This window comes from Neltuma alba, unplaced genomic scaffold (assembly GCF_004799145.2).
Source record: "Neltuma alba isolate B1F8T4 unplaced genomic scaffold, ASM479914v2 tig00010879_pilon, whole genome shotgun sequence".
In the NCBI taxonomy this organism is placed as follows: domain Eukaryota; kingdom Viridiplantae; phylum Streptophyta; class Magnoliopsida; order Fabales; family Fabaceae; genus Neltuma; species Neltuma alba.
The window spans coordinates 114,098-127,638 of record NW_021635669.1 but is presented as its reverse complement, the minus strand read 5'-3'; the positions used below and the strand labels follow the sequence as shown (position 1 = coordinate 127,638).

General features: G+C 30.5%; 1 protein-coding gene across 1 annotated transcript; it reads left to right on the top strand.

Moving 5' to 3' along the window:
* The first annotated feature begins 8,401 nt into the window (after nucleotides 1–8,401).
* Nucleotides 8,402–10,855, top strand: LOC114759693 (remorin 1.4-like). Its single transcript, XM_028948911.1, has 5 exons — nucleotides 8,402–8,570; nucleotides 8,700–8,741; nucleotides 9,126–9,213; nucleotides 9,878–9,959; nucleotides 10,640–10,855. The coding sequence occupies exons 1-5, from the start codon at nucleotides 8,402–8,404 to the stop codon at nucleotides 10,853–10,855; spliced, it is 597 nt and encodes a 198-aa protein (XP_028804744.1).
* Nucleotides 10,856–13,541: the final 2,686 nt, after the last annotated feature.

The following is a 13,541-nucleotide window of genomic DNA, read 5'->3' as shown; positions in this document are numbered from 1 at the left end:
CCTCTAGTTTAAGCTGTGCTTAGTAACCGGGGATCTTCATCACCAATGTCGATCTTCGCGTCAAACGGCCAGTAAGGGCTATGAGCGTGCTAGTAGCATCTTAGTGCCAATGAGTTATCCATGCTTGGAGTAACCGGGCCTTTGTATCACCAATATGAAGGTTCGCGTCAAAAGAGCATATATATAACGGCTAAGAAAGTAAAAAAAAAAAAGGGAGCTGGAAAAAAAAAGAGAAGAAGAGAAAAGCAGAAAAAGAAGAAGAAGAATGACCCAATTCAAGTTTAATTTAGTTTCTTGCATTCCATTATTTTTTTCATTGGTTCTCTTCATTTCCTAAGATGTTCACCTTTGTTTTCCCAAACACTCTATCCGTTCTTTATTTACCTTAGCCCCATTACAACCTAATAAAAGTCCTTTTGATTTATGCTTGTAATTACTTTATGATTGGTAGAGAATTTAGATTCTTGTCAAGCCTATGGAAAGAGGATTGGGTAGGATGATTTTGAGTGTAAACACAAGCCAATACACTTTTGAGTGATGAGTGACATACACATTAACCTTGGTGAGGGATTTCTGACTTAGATTCCCCTTTGTCAAGTAAATTGCCATGATATTTGTTTTCTTGATTCATGAGAAGATTACTTGGATAAGAGAGATGTTGAATGCTTTGACTTGCTTTTTCTTGTGATTGGAACATTCACTTTTGTTTGATTTTCTTTTGTTTTTCTTATTGCTCTTTGGTCTTCATTTGCTTTGCCCAGGAGTGTAAAGGCTAAGTGTGGGGGAATTGATAAAGCCTAATTTTTATAAATTTTATCCCACATTAATTTAGGATTTAAATGATAATTTTGAGCTTAAATGAACCTTTTATGCATTATTGGATTAATTGGTTGATTTTTGAATTTTGCATAAAAATTGAGATTTTGAATTAAAAATATAGATATTTTGTGATTTCCTATTTTTGACTTGGAATTAATTTTTCTTATTTCTTTGAAAACAAGTCTCATATTTTTAGAAAGTTTTGCAATTTCTTGCGTAATTTTTGTGCATATCTAATATTTAATTTTGATAGAGATTATATTATATTTGGATATAATCTACATTAATGGATGCACTTAAATTCTTGTAGGTCAAGAAAGAGCATATGGGAAATCCAATGGTGCAAGACTGTTTCTTGGAGTTGAAGCACAATCTAATGACTAATATCAAGTGGGTCAATTAATTACTAATGGGCTTGAGCTTTGGATTCATAAAAATTTCCTTTTCTCCCATTAAAATATTTTCCTTGTTTGAGAGGACAATTCAACGCCATATATCCGATATATCCCCTCATATATATGACTCATTAGAGGGTCACAAGAGAACAACACGTCTTTGACTTCCGAGCTACTATTATCCCATATATTCATCATCAATCCATCCGCTCTCACCATCATCAATTCACACCCTTTTCTTTCTTACTCCACGTACAACTCCTCACTATCACCTTCAATCAATTCATGGCTATGGCATCTAACAATCTTGGAAGAGGAGACAATTTGATGGAAGCTTAAGCTTATTTGGGAGGCAACTTGGGAGGAGCATGGAGGAGACTAGAGCCTTGGGCTAGCACTTGAAGACCACAAGGGAGTGATGTTCCATTTATCTTTTTAATTCAAGGACTTCAAATTATTTAGTTTTAAATAATTTTAAGTTGTAATTTTGTGAGACAATTTAGTTCTAGATTGTCATCTTTATGCTTAGATTGGATTGATATTTGGATTTTATTTGTGTTGAAACACTTGTTGGAATTTATGTTTAGAACCTTTGCATTGTTAATTGAATTTATAATTGAGTTTTCATTATGAGTTTAATTATCAAAGTGGTTTGAATTGCAAAATTTGGGTTCTTTTGCCTCTTAATTGTTTAATTAAGTTGGTTAATTGTCTAATTGTTTAATTGGATAATTTCAAACATAATTTCCAAAATTAATTGAGTTATTTTTCATTGGTTTTAATAAGCTTAATCAACCAACCTTATACTGTTATGAGTTCTCTAATAGTTTAAGGGTTTTTGAAATTGAGGGTTCCCTTTGTTTCAAGTAGGTAATTAAGTCTATTAATTCCACTCTCTTATCACTTCCCTTTTGTCTAATTAACTGATTAAGGTTATGAAGGTTAAATCCATGCAAATCCTACGTTGTCCCCTCTACCTTACCGAAGAGAACTTCTCAATTTTCACCTGTTAATTTTCTTTGCTCTTTAGTCAATTTTCTTCATTTATCATTTTAATTTTCTATCTTCAAACAAAAAATCCCTCCCAAAAATTGCATTGCATTTATTTAGTTTAATTTAATTTTCATATAGATTTTAGGACATTTGCATCTTGCATTTAGAATTAGAATTTTACATTTTAGTTTAGGTCCAATTTATTACTTTTTTTTATCACTTAAATTTTCACCTAAAGAAACCCACAACTTGCTCCTTAGAAGTAATGACCTAAGTCGATTCTAAACTACAAATTAATTAGGACCTAGTTTAATTGAGTGCTTTGACGACAAGAGGCATCATCAGTGGCAGCTTATGCAAAGAGGGGGCGAGTTCTAGTGGAATGCTAGCAATTGCACTTTCTCAGCTGTAACAGATTTTAGACACCGATAGCCTTAATATAGGGAACGTTCATATTTGCATGGGGGACAACAAATTTACAGACCGTGTAGGCATAGGATTAGTTTTGTTACTCCTTGTATTTGTACTTACTAGCCTTACTTCTTTCCTAGTTGTTTCCCCTTTAATAAATATGTTTGCTGTTAAAAAATAAATAAATACTATATATATATATATATATATATATGAGGGCAATAAAAGACGGATTTTTTTAATCATAACCCATACAGTTATTATATCTTCACAGAGGATTCAAACTCGTAACACTCAAGTGCGGTGAATAACTATGATTTTATATCATCATGCTTTTTATAAGTAACACTAATTAAAAATGATATTACTCTTAATTGTGATTTTTTTTTTAGATACTTCTTTTACAAGTTACTTTGAGAATTTTGATTATAATTGGATTTCATTTACTAAAATCACTTATAAATATATAATTATAAAAAAAATTTATGAAGTTGTTTACATTTTCATAATTATAATTTGACAAAAATCAATCTTTTAGTCCTTCAATTTTTAACTCGTTTGTAACTTAGTCCTTCAACTATGACTCAGTGCAACTTAGTCTCTAAACTTTTAACTCATATATAACTCAATCCTTATCTTTTCAACTTTTATATTACTATCCTTTCCCTCCACAACTCTGTCCTATGTGGCAATACACTCTTCCAACTCAGCTCCACCTGGTTTTTTTTTAACAAAATTTAAACGAAAAAGAGGGGCTGGAGAGGACCGACCCGGGGGGGGGAGTTGCAGAGAGATTTACATTATCAGACCCAAGCCTGCCGGCGTCTATCTTTGTGGTCTCTGAAAAACAAGACAATCACAATTGATAATATCTTCATATGCATTAGATGGGAACTGGTGCTTTAAATTGATTCCTTCTTATCAATTTTCGCTGACATCAGTGCTTGGTAATTCAATCGATGAATTAATGGGAAGGCCTGAGTTCTACTGTAACTTAAAATAATTGAAAGAAGGTGCCAAGGGGAAGAAGAATTGATGCATCATTGAAGCCAATGCCAGAATAGAAGCAATGGTTGCATATTCGGCTAAACAAATTGAGAAGCCACTGTCGAAAATATGAGCTACACCTTGAATTGGATAAGTCCGCCTTCGTCACTATGTGAAGTTGTGAATCTTTAGGTTCATCTATAGGGACATGGTTGTCTTGTTTATCAGAGACCAAAAGACAGATGCTAGCAAGCTTCGGTCTGATGATGTAAATCTCTCTGCAACTTTCTTTTCCCCCTCATCGGTCCTCTCCAGCCCTTTTTTTCATTTAAATTTTGTTAAAAAAAAAACCAGGTAGAGCTGAGTTGGAAGAGTGTGTTGCCACATAGGACAGAGTTGTGAAGGGAAAGGATCGTAATATGAAAATTGCAAAAGATAAAAGACTGAGTTATATGCGAGTTAAAAGCTCAGGGACAGAGTCGCACTGAGTCATAGTTGAGGGGATTAAGTTATAAATGAGTTAAAAGCTGAAGGACTAAAAGATTAATTTTCCCTTATAATTTTGTTTAAAGATATTTTTCATTTAATAATAATTACCATTAAAATATTGATTGTTATTACTTTTAATACAAGTTTAATTTAATGGGAAAATTAATCTTTTCATCTTTCAATTTTTAACTCAATTATGACTCAGTCCTTTAATTATGATTCGGCATGCATAGTCTCTAAACTTTTTATGCAGTTAAAACTCTGTTCCCAATATTTTTTTATTATTTAATAAAATAGTCCATGTCATACTTAACTCGCCTTGAGTAACTATTATTAACTTTTGGTTCATCAAGTTTGCCCTTTGATTTCAGTCTCTCAAGTTTTAAATAATAAGCTGTGGTCCACAAAGGTAACATGATTCAAATTTTCATTGAATTATAGGAATTGATGTTTTAAATAAAAAATATTTGAGAGATTAAAACCTATAATTTGAAATTTGTAAACTAAAATCATACAAATTTGTAATATCAAAAATTATATTAACACTTTAAATATAATTTTCATTTAATAGTTACATAGGATGAGTGGGTGGTGACTAAGGTGAGGTAAGTGCCACATGGGCTAATTTAATAAGTGCCTATTTAGTTAAGCAATAAGAGCTCATATAAGCCCATTTAAATCTAAATAAGTACTAAGGAGTAGCTTATGCGTTTGAAAAATACTGATCAATTTTTATCAACTGAATTTTCTTCAATTTATCCTCCTACACTCTTCCAAAAATCTCTCCCCAAATGATTAAATTTAATATTTATTAATTCATGTCTTTTTGGTGGTTATACATCCATAACGGATTTTAATAAATGGAAATTAAACATAATCACAATTCTTAAAGTCACTTATAAAAGAAATATATTCAAATAGAAATTATGATTAATTAACATCGATCACTTATAGCCATTGTCACTTATAAAATTTATGATTATCTAAAATCATAGTTATTCAATATTAATCCAAATAGGCACTAAATAGAAATAAGATTAGGAACTGAGTTTTAACCATGTTAAAACTTGAAGGATCAAAAGATTAATTTTTTCTAATTTAATTATAATTATTAAAAATAATAACTATTATAATTAAATATAATTTTCATTTAATACTTACTCCCCCTATTCCTTTTTATAAGAAACATTTAATCAAATCACATCAATAAAAAAATTAGTTATTTCCTAAAATTACCCTTATTTATAGAGGATAGAGTATAATAGAGAAAATAGAGAAATTATCAAAATAAAGGGAATAACACTTCATGAAATAAGATAATAAATATATTAAATATTAAAATAAGTAATTAACAGGGGCAAAATGAGAAAGTTTTAAGATATAGACAATAATTGTTTCTTATAAAAAAAAAAAGAGGAAAGGAATATTATTAAAAGGATAAATAGGAGAAATTCTCTTTGAGCTCCCACTGCCAAAGCATGTACTGAGAAAGTTTTAGAAAGGTGATTAATGCCATTTTGCTTTTGCCAGCTTCTTATACTTTTTTTTTTTGCCAGTGCTGCTTCATGCCATTTGAACTACAAGATCCCGACAAAAAAATTAAGGAACTAAATAGATCAATCATAATATATAATGGGGACTTTCTAAAATCCCCAAACGATACAGCCTCGTATGGATTATTCTTTGTCGTTCAATGAGCGTAATTTAGCAACTTATTAATCACATTGTTTTCAGTTTTCTTTAATTGGCTAATCAATTAACACGAAACTAATCAAATTTTATATTCATAGCCCATACATCCAATTTTCTCCAGTGGGTATCTCCAACGGTTTATATAACCCTCAGAGAGAGAGAGAGATATATATATATATATATATGTTGATTAACAATTATGGGAAGTTAAAAACACCAAATAATTTTCTTAAAAAAATAATGCTGACCCTTTTTGCGTTTTGCCTTTTCACATGTCAAAATATCACAGAGTAAACATGACCCTCTACGTTGCGTCATTGGAAAAAATATTATCTTTGCTTCTAAATATTAGTTGCAATTATTTTTGTTGTTGTTAAAGTTAATTTTTCCATTTTAAATTGGTTTTTCTTTTAAAATTTGCACTTGATAATCAATGTTTCTCTAATGATTCCCAAAATAAGCATTTATCGATAAGTAAGGGTATACGTTAAAAATAAGTATTTAATGATATAGAGGTGATTTGCATTTTAGAATCAGAAGTAAGATAATATAACACAACACCAAATGTATACTCAAAATACTCACTCCAGTTTTATTTATAAATCATTTTTAATCAATTCACAGAGATTAAAAAAATCTAGTAATAAAAAGAAATATTAATTAATTAATATTCAACAATAGAAATGGAATAATAAAAAATATAAATGTTAATGAGAAAAGAAACCTGACATTATGAATATAAGAAAACTAATATATTATTCTAAGTAAAATTGATGGTTCAATGTTTTTCCCCCCCCCAGAAGATGGTTCAGTACGGACAAAAAAATAAATAGACATATTTTTTGTGTATATTCCATGAAATTTAAGAAATAAATCACACATTTGGTCAAAAAAATCACACAATTGATCATAATGCACGTGTAATACTTTTTGCACATAAACATGCTGTCCTTTACATAAGTTTAGATAACTTTTAATAATTCATGCTTGTATTTTATGGATGTATATATTAGTTGTTTCTCTAATTTCCCATAAGAAAATACTTACATCAAATTTTTTATATTTATTATTTTAAGTTCTCCAATTATACATTAGCATATGTCTTATTTTTGAAATATTAGTATTTAATAGCATTCAATTATGACACAAAAAAGAATACATGACCATGTGTGATTGAAAAACTTGACATAATAGATATAAGAAACTTGACCTAAGCTTTTTTTTTTTTTCCTTTTATGTAAAAAAATCATCTTTTTCAATTGATTAAACCACTGTTAACATAGTTGCCCCTTCAAATTAGTTTTATTGGTATGGATGCAAATGCTTCATAAAAGCGTATAGCCATTGTTGTCAAATTCGTGAGTTGACTCTCCGAATTTAACGTTTTTATATTTTCAACTAACAAAATCATATCAATCCACTCTTAAACTCGTGATAACCGTAAAATCAATTAAACTTATGAGTTCATTTACTGAGTTTACCGTTTTTATGTTTTAATCTTACAAAATCGTGTTAACTCGTTCTTAAACTTGTGCTAAATTTTTGGATTTGATTATGTTTAGTGACTTTATATATGAATTTTATAAAAATTTCTTGGTTGGTGATAAATTGTGAACATTGATGGATATAATTTCAATTATTTAAATTTAAAATATATTTAAATGAAATTGTTCTTATTTTTTTATCTATTAATTATTTGATTATATACTTTTAATACCAGTTTATTAATATACGAGTTCACAATCCTAGTTTATGATCTGAATTTGTATCATTCTCACGAGTTTGTTTAGACTAGCGAGCTTGACAACCTTGCATATAGGTTCAAATTAGGCTATTAATGTTAATTAAGACCTACTTCTCAATCCTAAAATAAAATTTGAACCATTTTAAATCTGATTTAAACAATTCAAATTTAAAATTTTTAATATATTATTTTTTTCAATGATAAATTGATTTTTCTAAGAAATGTAAGTTATAAGATTTTCTTTATTTTAAATTTTATATCTATTAAGGTAAAAATTCTTTAAAGCATAAAAATTATTTAAATTGAATATATCTGTTCGATCCATGCTCACCTTTTTTATGATCATGTAATATGATGTACTCCCTTCCTAAACACTTGATTTCTATCCTATGTCTGATGAGCTCCTAATACTCAACCCAACCAAATTTTTATAGGAAAATTATTATAAATCTCAAAGAAAGAGTATATTTAACAAAAAATATGTCGCATAACAACTGAGCAGCTTAAAATGAGAAGTTCTAATATTGTAAATCATATGTTTTAGGTATTTACTTATTATTGAAACCTTTTAGTAATTATATTTTTTCGTTAGAGCTCATAGTAATTTTCCCTTTTTTATAACAAAAAATACTTTTCTGTGCGATTATTCAATATTCATAATACTACCTACAAAAACTTAACTGCAGCTTAATTAGCTTATCAGCATTAAAAAGAACAAGAAAAAGGGCGCATACTTGGCCCCACTTTGTGGCGTATAAAAACGAGGGCGGTCACCAACTAAGCACCATGAAAACCTCATTGTTTTCCGAGGAAGAAGAGTTGGGAATATAGCTTCCTATATCAGAGCCACATAGTTCGTTACGACGTCGTCATGGAGCAAGGCGAAGCCAGCAAGTCATATAAGACGCTGCCGGATTCTGCGGTGGCCTCAACATCTGAGCCTCGCCAAGATGATAATAAGGATTCGGAGAAAGCAGACTCTGCTTCAAACGACGTCGTCGTAAACCAGAAACTCACTCTTGTCGCTACTGATTTTCAGAGTAAATCTCTCATCTCTCCCGTCGTTCCTCAGTAGTGTTCTCATCAATTTTCTCCAAAACGACGTTGTAGTACAGAACCATATTTTCTTTCATTATTCCATTGAACATGTGATTTTGTTTACATAACAGATCTTGGAGTTGATAAACATCTCGAGACTTCAACAGACAGAGGTAATATCTTTCCTAAAAATGTGTATAATAATATATTGGATTACGGTGTAAATTTGTCTTAAATTTTTTTTTTTGTTTTTATGTCGCCTCGAAGGTTTTAAAACATAACAATGTTACTCTCGTTTGTTAGAAAAATTAATATTGCCCATTTAAACAATTGACATTAACAGTTAATATTTTTAATGATAAAGGGTAGCATTGCTTTATTTTAATATTTTAGGGGTAACATTGAATCTAAAAAACTTTCGGGGCAATATTGCTATTGAATAAAAATTTTCGAGACAAATTTACACTTTAGTCCTAATATATTCAGTAATTTAAAGAAAAATAACCTTTTTTTTATTTAATTTTCTATTCCTTTTTGCGTTTGGGTTTCATCATCAGATGTTGCTTTTGCAAGAGTTGAATCAGAAAAAAGATTAGCCTTCGTTAGAGCATGGGAAGAAAGTGAGAAGGCAAAAGTAGAGAACAAGTAAGACAAAGTAGCTTATTTATCATGCAAAAATAAAGGTTTTTTTTAACAAAAAAAATTGGATTCTGATATCATAATTTTTGTTTGTTGGGGATCCAAATTTTGATGGCCATAATGAATTATAGACTCTTGACAATGAATCACTTTTGCTTAATTAACTACTTAAGGGCCGTTTGGGTGTCACCGAAGTTTTCTTATTTTCAATAGTTATGATGAAGATGTTAATTATTTACTACCTCCGGTCTCTAATATAAGAGCTAGTTAACTAATTTGATTAAATTAAGAAAGTTTGTTAAGTGAGTTATTTGTAATAAACAGGCGTTGTCTTTCTTAAAATATCATTGCTAATTAAGTGTATTGGCTAGAACTACTGTTATTACAAGGACTATCTTAGAAATAGATAAATATAAGAGATAAAATGGATTGTGGTCTTATATTTATAACCAAAATAAAAGTTAAATAAGCTCTTATATTAAGAATCGAAGGTAGTACCGTAAAAATTTTTTTTTCCATATTATTATAATGTACAAGGTTTATTTTTTACTCTTAGCTTGTTAACAAATTCTAACTGGCCTAATTCATGACTTTAAGTGCGAAAACAAGTTGCAATTTGTGCGTATGATGGGTGTTGTTGATAAAAAGTAAAAATCCCAATGCCAAACAGGGCAAGTAAGAAGCTCTCTATGATTGGACTGTGGGAAGACAGGAAAAAGGCAGCTGTTCAAGTTCAAATCAAGACGATGGAGGTAATAATATTATTAACACCAATAGCAATCTCTTCATTATACATACATACGCTATCCCTCTAGTCCTTATTATATGGCATCTTTTAAAAGTAATTTTTGATCCTAAATACTATAAATCATCAACTAACTCATTATTTTCTACTTTTTAATTTTAACCTTGTTATGAGTTCAGGTTTAGTATTAATAAGCTCGTCGAACTCTGTACTTTTCTATCTACATCATTTAAGTTGAGGTAAACATGGAAAAAAATTATCAATTTATGACAGATTTAATGCTTTAAACATTTCTAGGTGTGTGAGAATTAGTTGAGAATGCCTTATACTAAAGACAAGATGGAGTGTGTGTGTATATGTTAATAATAAATGAATATGAGTAATATTTTTTGTTACAAGATCAAGGTAATAGCTTAATATCACATAAGGGGAACCTATAGTCTTCTACTTACAGAAGAGTTTATGGACTCGTTTGAAATGGCTTATATGCAGTTTTTTAATTATGATTTACAGAATATAAGATAAATATGTGAGAGGAGTTTTATCTCATGAGCTTACATGAAATGTACTTATAAGTGATTTTAATTGTGATGCCAAATAGGGCCTACATACACTACTATGTGTCGGGTTAAGTCTGATAATGTTATTATTGTCGTTGGCATTGTAAAATGTCCTGTATTATGGCAGGAAGGATTGGAGAAAAAGAAGGCAGATTATGTGGAGAAAATGAAAAACAAAATGGCCGAAATTCATCAGTTAGCAGAAGAGAAAAAGGCAGTGATTGAGGCCAAGAAATATGAAGACTTTCTCAAGGTGGAAGAAAATGCTGCAAAGTATCGTTCTCGTGGATATAGTCCCCGAAAGTTTTCTCTTTTCCCTTGCTTTAAAGCCCATCTCTCTTAATTAATCCTTGCGCCAACTTTTATATATTGCCTTATGAAATTTACTATAATAATCCCAAGTTCATGTGTCTGAAAAGAGACCGATATATTTAAAGTTTTACTTATTTATGGTGATGTTGTTCTTGCTCTAAATTAATTATGCTCATACCGATATGAAATCTTTTATGTCTATCAGCTCCCTCTAAATATGTAATGTGTGTGCAAGGATGGAGCTAGGGTACAAGGAAATTAGCCTTTATTATATTTTGACCAATCAAAATTCAATTGGGTTAAGCCTTAAATAAAAGTTGCTCTTTCAAAATATTATATCTTTATTAGCAATCAATATATTTTGACTATTCCAAATTCAGCATTCTATTATCTACTTTGCTTTGCATCTTTATCAATCTTTTATATTACTTTTGGTCCTAAATATAAGAGTTAGTTGACCAATTTGAAGAAATTAAGAAAATAAGTTAAATTAGTTATTTGTAATAAATAGGTGCTATTTTTCCTAAAATATTCTTATTAATTAAATATATTAGCTAGAACTACTAAAACATCCTACCTTTAACCCCTCAGAGTACGTGTTCGGAAGTGTTATGGTTCAAGTGATTCACGAAACAAGCCCGTAGATTGAAAATTTGCAACAAAATTGAAGCTTTTCCTCAAACTTTCAGGCCAGGTCCTGACTTGAGTCCACATAATGTTTGGGTTGTGACTCGGTACTTTTTGATCACGAATTGAAGTCATAGAGGCCATTTTTTCTTCCTGGTCATGACCTCAACTTCCCAGTTACGACATGGGGTCACAGAGAGCTTTCAGGTCCATTCACTGAGCATTTTCCAAATTACAGGTTCAACTTTATGAGGGCATAACTTTTAGCACACATATCCGTTTTAAGTGATCTGCTACTTGTTTTAAAACTCAGGATGTGAATTTTAATCATGTCAAATTTTATTAGTAGAATCAATCATTTACCTCACTTATACTTTACCAATATTTCGTTGCTCAATTAGGAATAGTTTATCCCCTTAACTTGCACTAATTGCTCATGATTAATACTTTCCATACATAATACCATTCCATTCATACACTAACCATTCCTATACATTATTATAGCCAATTTCACAGGCCAACATCATCATTTATCATCACATACCGTTAATGGCATATTTACAACATATATTGGTGTATACAGTGTATAAAGTAATACAACAAATTTTCTCAATTCTTTTCTTCTTTCCTTGCTTTCACTTTATGTATTCTTCGCTTGTTTATATCACCTATTATGGTTGGTTACGGGAGGGTGAGATTCGGAAAAATCTTAGTAGCAAACAATAACCACCTAAACATACATGGCAAGCTTGGTATTCATAACATGCTTGCAACTTAACATTTCTATAACACAGTGACATGTTTGGAAATCATCATGCATCAACCATAAAACACATAGGCCTATGACACATTTCAAACATATTCACAATCACAATACATGAGTTCATAAAACCATATAAACACAGAACATGTCATACATGCAAGCAAATACCAAGCACATAAGAGTAGGGTAAAGTTTGCTACCTTGTGTCTTTAAACTTTCTCTTTACTTCCTCTTGCTCCCTTTGCTACCAACCATTAAGGTTGCTTGCTCTTCATCTTCCTCAATGTCTCATGACCCTAAATGCACCAACACATCATTTCCATTCATTTCTTAGAGCCATGGTAATCAACAACATCAATACTTTATTTTCTTTGAACTATATTGACTTCTAACTTTTGAACTTGATTTCCAACCTTTCTAAAATTAATTCCACATGTTATTCCCATACAATTTTGTATGTAAAATCTATTTCCAAGCTCAAAATAATCAAAATCAAACTCCTTCCCCATGAACCACCCTTGACCGAATAGTATGCCTTTAGGGTCCAAAATTTCCATTTTTAATTCCAATGCTTCCAAACTTATTTTCTTACCTTTACCCCACACAATTTTTCATTTTAAATACATTGGAAGTATTAAAATCAGCAAAATCACATCCTAGGCACAAGAATCAGGTCTGGCCGAAATACTACTCAAGTTGTACAATCATAAAATTCAACCAGTTTCAACATAAAACCACTTTATTTTTGTTCTTTCAAGTTTTAAACATTATTATAACATCAATTTCATCTTCCCATATCCTTAACAATTTCATGTAGCATGCCCCTAGGGTTTCAAGCTCCCAAAAATTATTACAATCCATAACCAAGCTCAATAACAACAAGGGTAGTGAAAACTACATAAAAAACCATGAACATATATTGTTTCAGAGCTTAATCTTGCATGGGGTCACTTGGCCTTTCTTTCTCTCTCTTCTTTCTCTCTCTAGAATCCATTTTGCAAGAGTTTTCTTATGATTCCATGAGCTTACACAAAAATGAGGGTGGGGAGGGGGTATTTATGGAAAATAAGACTAAATCTATGTCGTTGATCTTAAAAATACGTAGCTTGATCTGGACTATCCATTTTCTCTTTTAATCTTGTGATGACATGTGTCCTATGATATCATGCTTACATCATCAAGTCACATATCTTTAATACGACTGTACACGTGTCTTGCATCCACCCGTACACCTAGTATCTTCTTTTCCCATCTAACCATACACTTGTCTTCTTCATATTCCTTCATCATTTTTGCATTAAAATAGGGATAAAATTAATATAAAATT